General features: G+C 38.0%; 2 protein-coding genes across 2 annotated transcripts in view; both read right to left on the bottom strand.

Moving 5' to 3' along the window:
- The window catches only part of LOC145772334 (testis-expressed protein 11-like), a 30,982-nt gene extending 13,507 nt beyond the window's left edge, over positions 1–17,475 (bottom strand). Inside the window, exons 1-13 of the mRNA XM_082584207.1 lie at positions 17,363–17,475; positions 16,859–17,025; positions 14,077–14,268; positions 13,312–13,429; positions 12,683–12,780; positions 11,702–11,938; positions 9,476–9,603; positions 3,800–3,934; positions 2,707–2,858; positions 2,302–2,391; positions 1,468–1,631; positions 988–1,090; positions 248–452 (exon numbers count right to left, since the gene is read on the bottom strand). Coding sequence (XP_082440333.1) covers positions 248–452; positions 988–1,090; positions 1,468–1,631; positions 2,302–2,391; positions 2,707–2,858; positions 3,800–3,934; positions 9,476–9,603; positions 11,702–11,938; positions 12,683–12,780; positions 13,312–13,429; positions 14,077–14,268; positions 16,859–17,025; positions 17,363–17,411 — 1,838 coding nt within the window. The 5' untranslated portion in view covers positions 17,412–17,475. The remainder of the gene's footprint in view (positions 1–247; positions 453–987; positions 1,091–1,467; positions 1,632–2,301; positions 2,392–2,706; positions 2,859–3,799; positions 3,935–9,475; positions 9,604–11,701; positions 11,939–12,682; positions 12,781–13,311; positions 13,430–14,076; positions 14,269–16,858; positions 17,026–17,362) is intronic.
- On the bottom strand, positions 4,368–8,566 carry LOC145772335 (uncharacterized). Its single transcript, XM_082584208.1, has 3 exons — positions 8,298–8,566; positions 7,244–7,764; positions 4,368–6,328 (listed from the first exon to the last, which is right to left on the bottom strand). The coding sequence occupies exons 1-3, from the start codon at positions 8,349–8,351 to the stop codon at positions 6,109–6,111; spliced, it is 795 nt and encodes a 264-aa protein (XP_082440334.1). The 5' UTR covers positions 8,352–8,566; the 3' UTR covers positions 4,368–6,108.
- Positions 17,476–18,184: the final 709 nt, after the last annotated feature.

The following is an 18,184-nucleotide window of genomic DNA, read 5'->3' as shown; positions in this document are numbered from 1 at the left end:
TGGTTGTCGAAAAAAACACATCGTTCACTTCCACCCAGGGTGTGATAGGCTACATTGAGTGAGGGTAGTTGTTGAATAAAAAAGGCCACTAAGAAGGAACTAGCCACTTTATTCTTGCTAGTGCCGAAGGCTTAAAATAACAAAAACTTTATCTTCTCATTCCCCGACGCTAGCAACTAAATAAGGGACGAATTTTGCTGAAAACACCGACAGCTAGAATCGCTTAAATTTCAATGAACAAACTCACCGGTAAGCGACCAACTTTGACATGTCATGCTTTCCCGATGTTGCTAGGTGATAGAGTGTTACCAAAGCAACTTGACGCTGGCCTTTCTCGAGGGAATGCTGAGCGGCAAGGCATATGAGGGCATGCCTGGTGTCAAGGGGGTCACCATCCTTCTTCAGGATGCTTTCGTTATCCCTTGCCATTAGCTGAGATATCGCTTTAATTGCTGAAAAAAGAGTGAGTGGCATGTGCGAACTTTTAAATAATGAAACAATAGATAACTTGCCACTGTAAGCCTAAGGTTTTTCCCAAAAGTTAGTGTAAAGTGTAGAACCTAATATTTTGTCTGTCTCGCCATCCCATGTAGGCCTATGGCCTGATCTAGCTCTGCACTTAATTGGTGCACATTTGTATCAGTGAATTAGATTTGCGTGTCACAGCTAGGGGCCGAACCTTACACCGTAAATAAAGTTACTTTTCTATGTTTTAGGGGGGGGGGGGTGATCGACCCAGATACGCCACTGGTCATAGTGGGACACAAGTCATTACACCAAGATGTTAACTGGTTTCATTGTGAGAATGTTTATCCTCGGACTGAGAAAGCTTCTTCGAGCGCTTAATCCTGGCAGCTTTGTATCCTTAGATAGAGTCTTTGAACCATTGACGCAGACTTTAACTAATGAATGCTTACCAACGAATGGCTAAACTGCATCAGTTATACAAATATGCTTGAACCGGACTTTGTCTCAAAGCAATCTCACCTTCAGTTTGATCTGCGCGCGCTGTTGCCACTTGGAAAGTGGTGAAATAGGAGAGCAAGCAATCCTCGTTAAAATCAAGCGCTTTCCTCGCCGCATCCTCCGCCTGCGAGGACATACAATTATCTTTATTATTGGGGAAAATTATATGCACCAACAACGTTGGCAATACATGCTCCTAGGTTAACAGCTTAGTCCTATTGATGAAACTACTTCGGTTGACTGGAGAATTTCTTGTTTGTTTTGTAATCTGCTAGAGCGTATTTGGATATGTGGTATATCCGGTCGTCTTGTTTGATAAACGAGTATAGGCCGAAACAGTGAAAAAAGTTAAAACCTAGACCTAGACTATCGTTTTAAATCAAGTTCAAAACAAAGTTTTGCAAATGAATTTCTCATACGTTGAACAAGAGATTACGAATATCAGCAGCTAGTTGTCACTGTCCTCAAGTGCTAACAACTACGCAGCTGCATAGGCTATACCTCGGTAAGCCTTCCTAAGCTTAATAAGCAGGCGGCTCTGTTCCTGTGAAGTTTTGCCACATTTTCCGATGATTCTTTGCACTTTTTGATGTCGACAAAACTTTTCCCGAACAGGAAAAGGCGCAAGGATTGGTCGTACCACGACAAACACAAATCTATTTTTCCTAAAAAACAATTTTGCCACCGTTCTCTTGATCGACCTGCTGGTTCATTGCTTATTGTAGCAAGCAGGCTACTATTTTTTTTCGTTGTCGACACGTTAATGAGGAAAATTAATAATAAATGACGATGAATGCTCGTTGTGGATGGAATAATTTCCCGGCAACAACATTTTAACAATCGGAAACTTCACTCTGTCAATCTAGGTAACCGGCCCTGCGTCAAAAGCTTCAATAAGTATGCGAAACTACCAAGAATAACCTATCAAGGCTTTGTCAGTCCGAGCAGAAAGATTCAAAACTAACTAACCATGATATTACAATGAACTAATACAACTGTTTTGAACAACCGAAAGTTGTCATTTTTGTTGCTCTTCGTCAAAGAGCTTATATACAAACAAATACGTAACTTACATAATTGCAATCGATGAATTGGTCTGGGTCAAATAAAAGACAAGAGCTCGTGTTGAAATATAAATCCCACAATCAATCTGCCCAATGATATCTCCGTCACCCAAAAGAATGCCATTTATGCAACCATCACTTGAAGGAATCTAGGTCTTTCTTGCAAAGTTACTGGTATTGTTAAAGGTCGTATTATATTTTTGTTCTGCAAGTAGTAGGCTTAGTGCAGCTGAAATCTGTGAAAATGTTGCAGCTGCGGCATTAAACTCACCTGCTTCGTGGCACTTGGCGGCTTGTTCCCATAGCAACAGTTGTATTCCCTTCCGCGCTTCATCGTCCAATACAATTATGACGTCATTATCTGTGAGTAGATCAGAGTCACTCCGAGCCAGGAGGATGAGATGGAAAAAATGTTTTGGTTCACGCTTTGTTGAATTAAACCAGGGATGTACAAACTTAAACTTTTTGCTCCGCAGTGAGGTCCGGATTTTAAATAATGTGTGCCCTGCAGACGTCGAATCAATGTAAAACTGACAAATTTTGCGATCTTGGAAGCACCTTCCGTTAGTCATCGCTGGAATGAATACGAGACAGTTCCATCAACCACTAATTTAGATCATGAACTAAATCCAGGCGCTAAAGAAGCCTGATTTGGTTAGGCGAAACGCCAACAAACCCTCGAGAAACTTGTCTGTGAAATCCACCGCGTCTTTTGTCGGGAGCCGTTGTATGGTCGCATGGAGGCGCTCTGCATGCACTCGACCCACGTGACGAGAACCGGTGAAGCGTGACAAGAGTTCCTTCAGTCCCCACTCACATATATCGTATCTGGAACAATGCAATGGTCACCATGGTCGTACCACAATTTTGTAAAAAAAAGCTAAAACTTGATGGACAAAATGTGGCCAGCTGACCGTCACATTAAGCATCGTAGCCTGTTATTGTGAGGGTCAATAATTCATTATTTTTACAAGTCTGAAAGCTAAATTACGTGGCCTACTGCAAAGATGTTGAGTCTTATAAATGGATACTAATCTGATATGCTCTTTTGAAATAACAAACTAGCGCACACATAATAGCTGCTGTTGACGGACAGTAGATCAAATCTACACAACCTAAACGCGTAATAAACAACTAACAAATATTATATTCGTACTTCCCTGTATATTAACTCAATTGTGATAAAAAATTCAAAGTCATCAACTTGAAATTATAAACTAGAACTTTTTATTAAACAGGTATCTCGTCGCGATCAACAATTTCACAATAAATGACTCCCTTCTACCCTTGAGCTTATTCTATTGGATTCGAGTGTCAGTTTTCAAATTTACCTTGTTACATCACAAATGCTCATTAATAATTTCAAGGTCATCTACAGTTAAACTAGTCTCTCATCAATGACAGATAGGTTAGCTTGTCATTACCTTTGAGCCATAAATTGGTTTCAAAGCGGCATTCAATTAACCAAGTGGAGTTGGACCAAATAGCTACGTGTAGGCGACACGATTTTGTAACATGCACGATGCTAAAGTTCTGCATCAGTTGCCCTCTCAAAGTTACGCTTGAGCTATGTGCAACATTTTAATCGCAATTTTTAAATTTTGTCCCACCAATCAACTCTTGAAATAAAATATGCAGGCATGACTGGCATACTCTACACATATTTCCAGGCGTAATGATAATAATCTAATCTGCTGTATGCCATCCTTACAAGCTGCCTGTGTTTCTACGACTTCCCAAACCAAAAACAATACACGCTGACATGTTACCTTCCACTGCTGTTGAGGCAACGGCAGGCTGTTAATCCAAGATCGATGCTTAGCTCTGCGTGACGTAATAACTCCCCCAGCACCGCCCTGACGTCACTATCGGCGGTAGACGAGTCCTTCGCTAGAATCTTTAACCTGCAAAAGCATTCATTAAAATTTCTCGATGTTTGAATAGTTAGTATTGCTGAAGGTCTAATTGCTGATGAGAGGATTACTTGGGTCAGATACCATTACAAAACTAGGGACCTTTCAAGCAAGACACCTCCAAAGGAAGGGAAAACTGCTATTGCGTAGCAAGCATATCAAGAAATAGCTTAATTTTTTACAAAAAGAAGGAGTTGTCTCAAAAACTAACGTTCCGAAAAGGATGCAGACGCACAGTGCCAAAGAACCTTAAAGAATACGTTGTGTTTCCTTCCAGTTTCGAGGGGCCTTGAACTCATAGTGTCTATGGAAACCTCTTTTTAACTCCGTTAGGGTCTTTATAAATAGCTTTACACTGGGGGATGTGGGTTCTCTACCGCTTGCGAAGGACCGAAGTCCCTATGTATCACTACATCAGTGTCAAATATGATTTATTTCAGCCGCACGCGAACAGGCAAACAAAACAATCGCAATTTCGGCGCGACGCGGGTTACACGGGTTACACGGGTATATAGACGATCCATCATGAAGTAGTCTACACGTCAGAAGCAAAACAACAGCATCAGCTACAATGCACAATGTAGGCTACCAATATATCAACGCAAGGGAACAACATGAAAACCTGAAAGGAGATAAGATTTCAATAAGGCCTTGGATCGAAACGATGTAGATTCAGAGATAATTCAGACATTCCCCTGAGACTGAGAAAGCCTCTGAACCTTTAGCCTTAGCACTTTTGTATACTTGTAGATGTGCGTGAAAACACATTTGAAAAATCACAGCGTTGAATTACATTTATAAAACTTACAATGTAACAAAGCTCTGTTGACGAGCATCTGCTGATGATGCAGCAAAATCATTTCATTTGAAATTTCATACATTGTATCTACTTTTTTTTTATACAGTTGGAAAAAGGTGACAAGGTTGTGAAACACGATCAGCCAACTGGATTTTGGTTCAAAGAAAACATAAGGCCAGTTTCAGTAGTCCAAAAAGTACAGACTCACACAGTAAACTAACGCCAGCGGTAACATACGTGCAAATGTGTAATTGTTACAATGACAAGTTCATTTCAGACAAAGTAATAAATAATATCACAAAACCTTCATCAAATGCCATTATTGCGCAAAAATATAAATTGTAAAAAATCCAGTTTTTTGCACAAGATCTACAGGGTTTGGTGAGGTGATGATGTTTTATTATGGTGTGCAAAGGGTGAGGTAAGTAACAAAAATATTTGATAGGTTGTATTTCACATACCGTAATCAAAACAAGATCGGATATTGAAGTCTTCAACAAGACTGTGAGATTATCGTGAAGATACAAAGCATAGTGATTAATTGAGGAAATCTTTGTCCTTGAACTGAGAAAGCTTCTTCTTTGAGAGCTTAATCCTGGCAGTGTAGCATGTTTGTACACTTGTACACACAAGCTTTACACCGTGATTGACAGAGTGAGGTTTCCTATTATTGAAGTCTTGTTGCCTGAATTATTCCATCCACTCGGTGCAGCTGTATGGAGAGCGATATATTATCAGCCTAATGCGTTGCTCAAGCGCACACTTCAAGAGTCGAACCAGCGTTGGTTGATCTTGAACTTCAAGATCAATCAAAAAAGCTTCAATTGTTGAAGATTAATCAAATTATTTGATACAAAATGTACAGAACAAGGTTAGAAAGTAAGACAATACAAAAGCATTGAGGTTGTCAGTAATCTGAGGTTACAAAACACCGAAATTTTGATAACAAAATACACAGTAACAAATTTGTAGAGCGAGTTAAAACAATACAGTAAAAATTATAGAAACAAAACTTTAACCTGTTGTTGCAAGGGTTTGAATGTCAAAATGTTGGTAACCGCATTGCTGCTTTGTGAACAACTTAGTGATTAATATTTTTACCACAAACGGAAAGTGATTGTGGTTTGGAACAACTCTTGTGCTAAACAGGGTTTAGTAAACACCTGATAAAAATATCATTCAAATAAATAATGTAGTGCGATAAGTCGTCGCTGATTCTTCTTTGCAACAACATGAACACTGAACAGCTTGCAAATGGAAAGTTTTTAAAAGTTCAATGCAATTGAAATGAGAAACAAAGGAATTGTAGCAGTTCGTCTAGATTATGACGTTGCAGATGACATTCAAAGATTATAACCGCCCTTGTTCAGTCGCTGTCCCCAGGTGAACGACCAAGCCGGTCGAAATTGGAGCTGTGGAAGATCGACTTCGCTTCAGCAAAACCTTCCGCGAGATGGCGCTCCCTAACTTGCGCTTTTACAATATCTTCGTGTGAAACTGAAATGTTTTCGTTCAGTATTTTATACTTGGCCACAAGACGCACAGGTTGGGGGGTACTGGGTTGGCTAGCCGTCTTCTTACATTTCCTGCAACAAGATTTAATTTGTGATCGAACAATGTCATGCTGTGACGTCATAAGTTCCTCTAAACCCATAGCAGCGGTTTTAAAAAAAAATTTAAATCGATTTGTTGACTTCGAAGTTCGGAAAATATTGTTTCAGTTTCTATTTTTCAACACATTCAACAGAACAATATTCAAAAATACTTATAAAACGGATATAATTTACAGGAAATGAAACGAAAAATAACTAAAATTATATATAGAAGATAGCTTGCATAACTTTAACACAGTTCCTTAAAATACAAAAGGTGAAAAACAAAACAATAAATACTATTACTACTAATGCCAAGCAACAAAGTAAAGCAAATAATCGATTTGAATTTGAATAAGGACCTTCTGATCATTCCCCTTTTATGGTGGAACAGGCTGTAGAGGTTTTAGAAAGTAATAACTATATTGGAAGTAAAAGTGAAAAATAAACGCAAAACTAACAATGAAGTACGCTCTTCCTTAGTCCTTGCAGGAAATGAAAAGTACAACTCGGACTTAAAAGTAGTAAAAAAAGCATAAAACAATAAAACCTTGCATATTCCTTCATAAAAATGGCTTAGTGGCTGAGAGGTCAAATTGTCCGCCTAAAATTCGATCCTAGGTTCGATATCCTATCGGGTCATACCAAAGACATTTTATAAACGGCACCGAAATTTAACAAAGGGTAAATTTAGGCAATTTTAAAGTAATAATGTACTTTGCTACGCCTCATACTGTCTGTTTTGTACTGTACAGCGCGGAGAACAACTCATACCTGCGATGGATACAGCGCTATATAAAAACACACTATTACTGTTAGAACTAAGATATAGATTCGCAAAATCTTTTGCATTTACAGACAATTTTAAACTGCATAGCAAGCGATGAGAGAAACATAATCAGTGCCGACCTTAGAACAAGTGGACTTGAGTGGGCACTGCTTGATTCTTGTTGTGGAATGTGGAGTTGCTGGAGCTGTTTGCGTCTCTCTGCCGCCATCTTATTGCGATAATTCCACGATAGAGAACGGTTTCTTGGCTTGCTAGATGTCGCGCTTCCAAGGCGTTTCTTGGGAGTTGTTGGTGATCCAGAAGTTGGAGATTGGCTTTCACTGGAATCGAGCTCCGGAGAGAAGACTTCCTGCTTTTGATCGCTAAGAGCAAGAGGAGATATTGGCAAGTTGTGATCTTCCTGGACATGGTGTGCACGACTCAGATCAATATGGAGTTCACTCATGACTGCTGAGAAGGATGGAGAACCATCAGGCAACCGTAAAGAGTCCTCATCACTGAGATTGCTGTGATCAGAACCAACCTTCGCAGGCTCAGATTGCGACAATGTGTGCTCTGTTTCCAAAAAGCGCTTCACTTGTGGATGAGAAGCGTGATCAGAATGATGATTTCCAGAGTCAGAAGGTCCATTTGAATTTCCCTATGAACAAAATAAAACAAGCTGTATTGAAAGCTATAAAAGGTTTTGGAGTCTACTACTCTGGGTCGAAATTTGATGGCCATATCATTAAAAGTTATCGATCAAAGATTGGCATAGTCTGAAATAATTCAAACGCCAGCGGGATTTTTTGCTGCAGAAAGCTACAAAATACAGTTTTTGTTTATAAAAACAATTCCAAAATTATAATTACACAGTTTTAACTGATCAGCAGATTTATATGATATTAGAGAAAGCAGCAACTTTTACAGCACGTTAATTTTACGAAATATTATATATTGGCACTCGTTTACACTAGTAAGCATGGATTTCAAACACAATTTTTCATCAGTAAAGAGACAGTTGTGGTCTCTCAAGCTAGTCTACATATAAGAGGGTTTGTAAACTAATGACTCCTTTAAGAAAAATTAGAAACAAAAACCAAAAACATAAAATAATAATATCTGTTTTATGAATCTAGCAATTCAAGAAAATAGTAGCCTGGAATACTCCAGTAGTTTACATCAGCAGCTTACCATTCCTGGGATTTCAATGGGTTTTGAAGGAGATGATGCGGTATGTGCTTCCATATTCTTACCTGCTGTAAATACTAAACTCTTTCACAAGTGCTCACACCTTCTCATATCAGGCTAAACTTGTTTCTTTAACTTTAGTTAAGGTGGGGGCTGTAGTTTTTGTATTAGTCTACGCTAGCAGATGAAAATCTATGTCCTCCCTCAAACACTGATTAAGCGTGTACAGTGAAGACAATAGCCTATTGCTCATACGGAGAGGCTGCGTCTAAAAGTTCGTGTCAACAAATTACTTCTGGCGTAGGTCAGACAGAGCTTTTGTTGATAGGAAACAGTTTGACCAATCACAATCACGAAGTGACACACGTGGTCGATTGTATGAGACCTTCCACAACAATGGTCAAATCAAAACAACCCTCGCGAATCACTCCAGACAATAGGCAAGCATTGTGACGCAAAAAGTATCAAGTATCATTTTGTGGGCGGAATGCCTTGTTACTTGAAAAGACTAAATAACTTAAGAACAATTCGATACTGAGGAAATGGCCGAAGCACCTGCCTGATCACAACAATTTACTACTGTGGCTCGAATAGGTTGTTGGCCTACCGTACCGACAAAACCTTAACTACAAGCGAGCATCCAATCCTTTTTTGGAAGATAAGTCAAGTCAATTTATTTGTTTCAATAGCGTCACATATAAACAAACAAGCAGAGTAAATAAAATGTAAAAATAATGCAAAAACCCGAACCAAAAGGTTTTGTGTTTAATCTAAGTAAATTTCATATTAGATTTAAATAAAATACATAATCAAGTCAAAAGAATCGGATTTTTCTATAGCAGACTGACTAAATTTGATTGTTTCACAACATAGGCCTATTACTTATTTTCGTCATCGATGTACTAGCTACAATAAACGATATGCCGGCTGATGAACAGGATTAGATGGCAAACGTTGGTGTCGTATCTAGTAACGCATCAAACCTGTCCAGTTTGTATTGCATTTATTCAACGTCTGCATCCGTTCAAGCAATGTAAAAATAACCAGTTTGGCAAACTAAAATTTGAATGTTTTTCCTTCGTGTTCCAGCAAGCTTAGCATTTCGTCATGCTTTTTTAAAATGAACTAACAAAACATGTTAAAAAAAGAATCGCAAAAACGACTCACATTTCTACTCATACCTCAAATGCAAGCCAGCTGGGTGTGGTACGTAGCCATTGGCTAATTCCACAGCGCACAAGGCCTTGGCCACATTATCTGCACTTCCAGTTTCACAGTACACATGCGCTAGCAAGCGGAGAATCTGAGCCTGAACAATAATTACGAGTTTGGATAAATCTAAAAGCACGACAAACAGTGGACACTCGACAATGACATGGTCTGTTCAGATCCACATTGCTTGTATTACTTTGGCATATTTTGCTGGTCAATCCCAGGCATGCTGCTACATTGAAATCTGTTCAAACGCCTTTATTCGGGAGATCAACCCTCGCGTTGAAACTTAAAACAATTGGATGAAGCACGTTAGGAATCGACACAGTAACTACTCTTTCTGGTGCTCATTTTCAGAAAGCAATGAGAAACATACTTTTAGCCGAGTAGCGCTTAAATATTAGCGGAGTGATCATAGGCGTCGAAATAGGGTGGGCCGGGTGGGCGACGCCCACCCTGCCGTGAAACGAGGGTGGGCAAAATATGTTTCGCCCACCCTGTTTTTATGACACTTATGAAGTGTTCGTTACAATTATTTCCGTTTTTCTTAAACGCTGGACTATCCAACCAACTGCAGCGCAACTTCTTGTTTTGCGCTATGTCTCTCGCTAGGTACCGACAGAACAAAGCAATTCCGCAACAACGCTGCGTGGAAAAAAAGGGGCTACTCACTGCATTGTTGTTGCTACGGCAACTGCCACAGCTGGCAATTCCTGGTGAGAGAAAGCCACGTTTAATTTTTTCTCCGAATTTGCGTCGGCAATTTGATTTTTTCTCCGAATGGTCTCACTTTCGTTACGTCACAATCAAACTTCAGTTCCCGGTCAGCGTAAGGGAATGTGAATATGACATCATAATGAGGAACATGACAATAAAATAACCGATACAAACTAAAGACGTACTAAAACAATCGCTTTTACAAATCAAAATGCGCAAATCCGAAGGCGCCACTTTAAAGATAACAGGTCACGAGTCACGCGTTTTTTAGGTCGCAACGGAAAACATAAAAGAAGTTTGTTTAGTTTAGCAGCGTTCATAAGATCGCAAGATGCAAGAAAGAAAACATCCAACCTATTAAAGCTTAATTTCTGCAGCGACGCTAAACGCAGTCTTTGTGAGAAAGACTAACCACACTTTTCGAAATTAGCGTCGGCAATTGCCGAGGTGATTGTAAGGACCACAAGATTACAAGAAAAAACTAATTTTCTTAGACTACACCAGACTAGGAATTTGATTCAATCTTACTATTGCTGGATGGTTTATTTGGGTTACTTCCTACTTCGCCGGCGCTTAGACACGTGTCCAGCTGGGAGAATCTTTTATAAAAATATCACCCCATTTGCATTGATTTAACTCCAGTAGATGTCAAATTAATTGTAAGCATTTACTCCTTGTTGCGCCTCGCTTTTCGTTATCTCGTCCAGTTGATACAGCATCTGATGATACCGATTCTGACTAGTTCATCAAACAGACTTTGTGTTGCTCGCAGTGTCCGAATTGTGTCGAAATTATGTTGGCTTATAAGCTTACACATCGAAGCGATCTCGCAGAGAGCTATTGACATGTCACCTGTACCTGGTTGGGCAATTAACGTTATTTTATGATAATTCAACGTCGCTACATGTCGAATTAGTGTAAAACAAACGTAAATTTCTTATTGGGCATTGTTGTTACGCAATATAACCCGCCGGGAAAATTAAATCGATTTGTGCTGACTCGAACGTTAAATCAACCCAAAATTAACTTACTTTCCCCTCCCCGTGAGTTTTTTAACGTGAATTACCGTAACAGCGTGGGTATCGCGCTGTTCGCTTTATCACTACTTTTGGTATTATTACATCACAACAAATCAAACAATGCGTTCGTAATAGACTACTGTAGTATATTTTTCGCTTCTCGTTTTACATGTTTTAGTACAATCTTTTCCTACTAAATATTTACAGTAATTGCAGAGGCAGTTTCAAATTTTGTCGTTTGGCCTCGGCAACGTTTTTGCCGAAGTAAAAATATGCCATTTCGAAGACTGAACCATTGCGAATTTGCAAACATACACATTCAATGAAATCTGTTTGATAAGTCTCGCCCACCCAGAATTCCTCTCTTCTAAGAAAAAATCGACGCCTATGGGAGTGATTGATTTAAAAAAATGATCTACACATGCTATTCATACAAGAGCAATATCAAAGATTAATTACCATCAACTTTACATCGCCAATTTTTTTCTGCTTTCCACATTCGTAGCTGAACTGCAACCACTTGATTGCATGGTCCAGCTTATGCTCTTCGGCAGCGTTCAGTCCAAAATTATAAGAAGTGACTAAAATCCTTTTCTTTTCACTCATGTACTCATTCTCTTCGCAATCGTCTAGAAACTTCAAAGAAGAAGCCTCTTGAAGAAAAGCATATGAGCGACCGTCGTCGTGTCTCCAAACCTAAAAAGTGGAGCCAATGCTAAAAGTGTGTGAACAGAGACATTCTTGAACTCATGTAGCTCACTGATGTTGTTATAGCTAACATTTAACACAACAGTTAAGAATTGTCAACAAATATTTGAAATCACAAACAATATACTAAATAGCGTACACAGAAAAATACAGTAGGCCTAAGCCTCTACGACGGTGGGAGGGCGCAACGAATAAGGCGTTGGTTTTCCAATTATGCAAACCTGGTTCGACTCCCGGCTTCAACTGGTTGTTGAAAACACCGCTCACCACTTTTGGGTGGGCATAATTGCTGCAGGAAAGGCGGCCGAGAGAAAGGAACTGGCAACCCTACTCGCTTTAGTGCCGAAGGCTTAGTACAATGAAAACCTTATCTTCTCATACTCGACACTTGAATCAAGTATGGGAGACTACCTTCACCTTGTTTAGCCTCTACAAGTTATTTATTCCAGAAATTTTCTGTTTATTGCTATTGAGCGAGAAAGTGTGGCTGTAACAAAATTTAATAACGACAAGTCTCTGCGTCGGTAGGAAACCAAGTTGTCTATTTGAATTTTATTAATTTTTTTGCTGAAACAAGATTGTTGAGAAACTAAGTAGGTGGCAAAGCTCAATGTCTACACAAAATCAATTTGTCAACTTGGATTTTTATTGAATTCAGTGAGACTGCCATGGGAAGCAGTCTGAAAAACCACTACAAACTACAGCATAGCTCAATTAGCAATGAACACTTACAGATTCCGATAGATAGCACAAGACAGCCAGTTGATGTTTGTTCAAAGTAGATAGTTCTTGGTCACTAACTGATGACGTAAAATCTCTTTGTTCATCATCTGTATGTAAAACAGTATCAAACACAGCTATCACTTTTAATGCTACAACTTGTTTGTACACTGAGCTCTCCAGCTACGATCAATACAGAAAACAATGAATGAGAGAAAATTTGTCTTTATAAGAATCGGTTTTCATTTTACGATAATAGCAGGCCTACTAATAGGTGTTTTGTGTTGTGTGAGTTTACTGTACAAATCAAAGTCGTATAGAAACGCAGTTAAGAACATTATTACTTTGAATCCGTTCCTTTGCTGAGTATATACCAAGCAAGAATAAGATTCACAACCACTTTTAAAAAGTCTCTGGTATGACCTGATAGAGTATCGAACCTACGCCTACCGATTCAGAAGCGGACACTCTTGTTTAGACTACTAGCCCGCCACTTTAATAGAAAACAAAAAAAATTATTTTTCTTTGATGTTATCTAAAAAATCTAAAACGCATAACTAAATAATCCAAGTAATTGCTTTTAAAGTTTATGCTTTGAATACACCTGACACAACTTGTAGAGAAACTAGTGTGTAACTTACCAGAGTTTAATACCATTGGTCTCAGCTTTTCTATGTCAAACTTGGCTTTTAAAAGAACGGCTTCAGCTTTCCCATATTCAGCAACATCCAGCCAATTCTTACCAGCTTTAATTGCCATCTGTAATAAATAAATCAGAAACCAGTCTTTTTGACTACTACTTGAAGATATTTGCGGCCAAAAAATTTGCCATTATTCTATTAATGAACAGCCTAGATGACTTGGTGTGTCAGTCTATGAATCGGTAAGAATGGGTCCGATGCCCTGTTGGGTCATACCAGAGACTTTTTCAAAGCGGTACTAAATTTCGTTTCTGCTTGGCACTCAGCAAAGAAAGTTTAACCACAAGATAGGCCTAAGCTTCGCTGCACCAAAAATGCCTTGCGATATCTCCCATATGTTAAGCAAACAAGCTAAAATTTAACTTGAGTAGACAAGATTTCTCGCAGTGAACCTGGTTCTGATATTTGTTGTCAGAGTAATATCAATAACTGTGTTGTTCTACATGCTCATCTCATAAAAGGGACTCATGTTGCCAACCTCCTCGTGGTGACTGGTGAGTCCTGGTAATTCAAATTTATGAAGGGAATGGCAACAATCAGAGACCGCAACTCACAGGGCACCCGGGGTGGTAAAAGGACAAACCCTCGGCCCCGGTGTCCAACGACAACGAGAGAAAATAAACTCAAACGCAAGAAGAAAATCTCATAAAAATAAATTGAGGTATTGATAGCCAAACTAATAAACTTCTCTGCAATGTAACATACCATTATTCTGCGATGCAAATGTGGCTTTTGTTGTAAGTCTCGACCTTCAAACAACCCATCAACACAGCACAATGGACAGGTCAGTAGATCATAGCAAAGTTGGCGTAACACTGCGGTGGTGCAACTATTCAACGTTTTAGCACACTGCCTCGCTACAGTAGCATTCCATAGCCCAACCACAACCTCTTCTAACTGAAAATAATGTCACTGTAAACAACAATTGCGTTGCAGTGCAATAGTACCCTCCGACCTTCACAATAATCTGTCTACATTAGACTTAATGAAATACTGTGATTAGCATTGTAATGGTTATAGGCGAATTCTTCGTAAACAATTCTTCGTAAAGCAATTCTTCGTAAAACAATTGTTCGTAAACAGTTGTTGGTGAAATGAAATCCGTAAAAGAATTTTTCGTAAAGCATTTCTTCGTATTCATCAAATCTCCATTGCATGCACAAATAAATGCTTTGGGAAGAATTGTTTTACAAAGAATTAACTTTACGAAGAATCGTTTTACGAAAAACTGCTTACGAAGAATTGCTTTACAAAGAACTGTTTACGAAGAAAACGTCGGACACCCATTGTAATACAGTACTATCATTTAGCATGAAGACTGAAGAAAAGTATGCAATGGGGCAAGATGAGCCGGTTTTGGATAAATGAGTCGGCCGAATTTAACTTTTTTTGTCCTGAGTATATCACTCACAATACCACTTCAGTGAATTCATTTGTTATGTCCAGTGAGAATTGCATTTTCCAATTTCAGGCAATTATATTACCGTATATATACTGTTTATGCCAAACATTCAAACTTTTTTTGATGCAAAAAACTGAACAATTTTATTGTTACACTACGTAAATCAACTCTGTTTTTTTCTATTGGTAGGTATAAAAAGTGAGGATATTCAATAAAAAGTTTAGACTAGTTAAACTCATAGTTTTATTAATATTATTAATTTGTGGCAAAAATCAGACTGGGGAAAAATGTGCAATGCTAGTTAAAGTAGGCTATCTTGGGGCAGTTATTCGACTTCCCCCAAAAGAAATAACCTTAGCATGCCGTACTTAATGCTTAAACCGTTAAATTTTGTGTTTTGTACCTTCATTGGTCAAAAGAAAAATACGGGAGTGAATTTAATTTAAACTTTAGCCTTGGTTTTAGAATACTACAAGAAATTTTAACACCTCTGAAAAAAATGAAATTTCTGTCCAAACCCTCACAATCCCTCCAAAAATTACTTTTCATTGCATTTAATTGCATTGATGTCACTATTTGTTTATGACATTTAAATTTCAAATATTATTTGCTACTGTACTAAAACACACAAAAAATGTTACAAGACAGCCACAAGCAGTTTTTCTGATTTTGGTTCATCGTAAAACACGGTAAAGTGGTCATTTTGATTTGTGCGCATGACTACTGGCATGCGCAAAAACGTAAGGAAAATACAAATATTTTGTATTGAAGAAATAGAGAATAGACTACCACATCAAATTGATCCAACGGTATTGTAGCCTACAGCTGTTATCTCACAAGTATGGCTTCTTAAGTACACCTATCATTCTTACAAAAGTAGAACTTTAAACCATCTTTGATAAGATAGATATGTAGTCACTGACGAAGCCACAATTGTGTGGTGAAAGCTTCACAATACACTTGAATTTATCAATTTAGTGCAGTAGCCTACTCTCTAGTTCTTTGATTAGTATTGATCGCACTTCACATCCATTTGGATCATCGATAAACTCAAACAAAGATTGAAAAGTTCATTCACAAAGTTTTATTTTCGAATTTTGTGAGATATTGAGCTGGCTAAATTAACAAATAAAATAATGTATACAACCGTATCCACTTAAAAGCCATTTCAAAACATTTACAGGCATTTTGCTCTTTCATTTGCTGCATGAATATTTCTGTAGGCTTATAATGTTTTTGTGTGAATAAGCTACATTATGTAAAAATCTACTCCAGATCAAAGTCCCTAATGGTAACATGTTCATAGGCTACTAGGCCTAGCCTATGCAGCTATTTCTCCCACAACAGAAATATCTTACTTTCGAGCAGGAAATAACTTTTTGTACAACAACGTTGGACTTTTTATAGAAATATTTATATGAAATTTTTTTATACAGTCGTTTAATCATGTTATATGTTTTATCATACAATTACTGTTTAGACACTGTGAAAAGTTTAATGACAAAATCCGTTGTTGAACATGTCCAGTAGGCCTAATGTATGTAAATTAGTGATGGATGCTACTATTGCTAGAACAGTTAATGACGACAATCGCCTACTTGTCATTTTGAAACAAGTCAGATGAGCATCTATGGATGGGTCTGCTACTATTCGGTGAGTCCGATTTGGTGAGTCCGATTCGGTGAGTTCCTAACCTCTAACTCCTAACCCTAAAACGGCAATGATAATTAGGCTATGGTACCCAATAATTTAAAAAAAAAAAATTGAAAAAATCATTGAATAGAGATTGGACTCACCGAAACGGGCCATTCCGCTATGGATAAAGGGTCAAGGAAGTCAATATCCATGGCCGGCTGAGCTATAAAATCAAGCAGTCGAGGCTTCTACCTGTGGAGGCCTACAGGTTAACCAAAAAACGTGGTGCCAAAGCTCTCCCTGGCTTGTGGGTCAAAAAACAATTGGGGAAATTTGATTGGACAGAAATTAAAAATAAATTTCCAGAGGTCTTTAAATGTTCTGTTGTATTGTAAAACCAGGGCTAAAGTTAGATTTGAAAAAAATAGTCGATTAATCCCCTCCAAATACTTGTTTTGAGAAAAACTTCAACTGGAAATTTTCATGTGATTTTGAGTCTCCATCTTTATTTTTAGAAAATTTTTGCATCCATGTTGATTGAAGTACATCAGCAACAGAGGAAACATTTTGAATGATAGAAGCCTCTGCAGCATTCTCTTCTAAAGCTTTTGTTATACCTACAACAATGTAAAAATAGTATTTTATTCATTTAATGTGTACCGTACTGATAGCCAATGAGCACACAGTAAGCCAGATAATAATAAACAAGTTTGGAGTTTTTAAAACATTGTATTAAAGCAGAGCATAACTGTTAATGTAGGCAAAACTAAACTCATAAAAGTGAAAGAAAGGTGAGTATCAAAATAATTAGTTTTTTATGATGTCAAGTTCCAATGTTTAATCTATGAAAACAAATTTTCTTACCAGCCTTATGTGTCAAACAAATAACTTAAAACTACAAGTCTAGCCCACTGCAGGAAAAAAATAATTTAAAAAATAATTAATTGTACTTACATTCTGTTGATGCAGCAAAAGATGTTAGCCTTCCAATCACTGTTTCCATTTCAGACCAGCCTTAATCTAATAAATCACAATCTGACGCTATCCAATACACTGACCAGTAGGCTGGAATAGATTCTTGGCAAAATTAGGCGAGATTCACACCAAACATACAAAACTGTCTTCAGCATACAAAAGAATATATACAATTTCTAGTGTAAATGGTAAAAGGAAACAAACATGCGCCAATTTTTGTGTGACGTTTTTGTATGCTGACAACAGTTTTGTATGTTTGGTGTGAATCTCGCCTAAGTTGCATTCATATTAATAAATGTTCACTTATTTTATGAACAAAGAAACTTCAATATCAAGCGATGCTGGTTTAACTCTCGGGATGTGCGCTTCAGCAATGCACGTTAAGGACTTCTCTCCATTCAGTGGGACCTAGTGAATGGAATAATTCCCCGGCAACAAAACTTCAATAATCAGAAGCTTCACTCTGTGATTTCAGTAAACAGCCCTGCGTTAAAAACCTCTACAAGTATATACAATATACAAAACCACCAGAAATTACCTACCGTATCAAAGACTTTGTTAGTTTGAAGATAAAAATTTAAAACCAACCAATCAACCAAAGAGGCTCAGTGTTTCTGAGCACTCAACATTGATATAAATACATTTAGTCTTATGTTTACAAATGAGGTAGCCTACCATAGCCGACTTGGCTGGTGGCTATTTTTATGATATATTTTGTGCAGATCTGAGTAAAGCTAAGGGCTCCTTTATTTGCAATTTGTCACAAAGTAGGCAACAGTAAAATTTAATGGAATTAACCAA

Source organism: Aplidium turbinatum, chromosome 6 (genome assembly GCF_918807975.1).
Source record: "Aplidium turbinatum chromosome 6, kaAplTurb1.1, whole genome shotgun sequence".
In the NCBI taxonomy this organism is placed as follows: Eukaryota; Metazoa; Chordata; class Ascidiacea; order Aplousobranchia; family Polyclinidae; genus Aplidium; species Aplidium turbinatum.
Note: the sequence above shows the minus strand (reverse complement) of the source record. Positions and strands in the feature narration are given on the sequence as shown.

What these genes read in the sequence shown, in the direction of transcription:
- LOC145772335 (XM_082584208.1), bottom strand. Translation starts at nt 8,351, where the DNA reads ATGGAAGCACATACCGCATCATCTCCTTCAAAACCCATTGAAATCCCA. An exon ending in CCATTGAAATCCCAGGAATG is followed by an intron (nt 7,765 to 8,297) that starts GTAAGCTGCTGA and finishes TTTTGTTCATAG; the next exon opens with GGAAATTCAAATGGACCTTC. An exon ending in TCAAGTCCACTTGTTCTAAG is followed by an intron (nt 6,329 to 7,243) that starts GTCGGCACTGAT and finishes ATCTTGTTGCAG; the next exon opens with GAAATGTAAGAAGACGGCTA.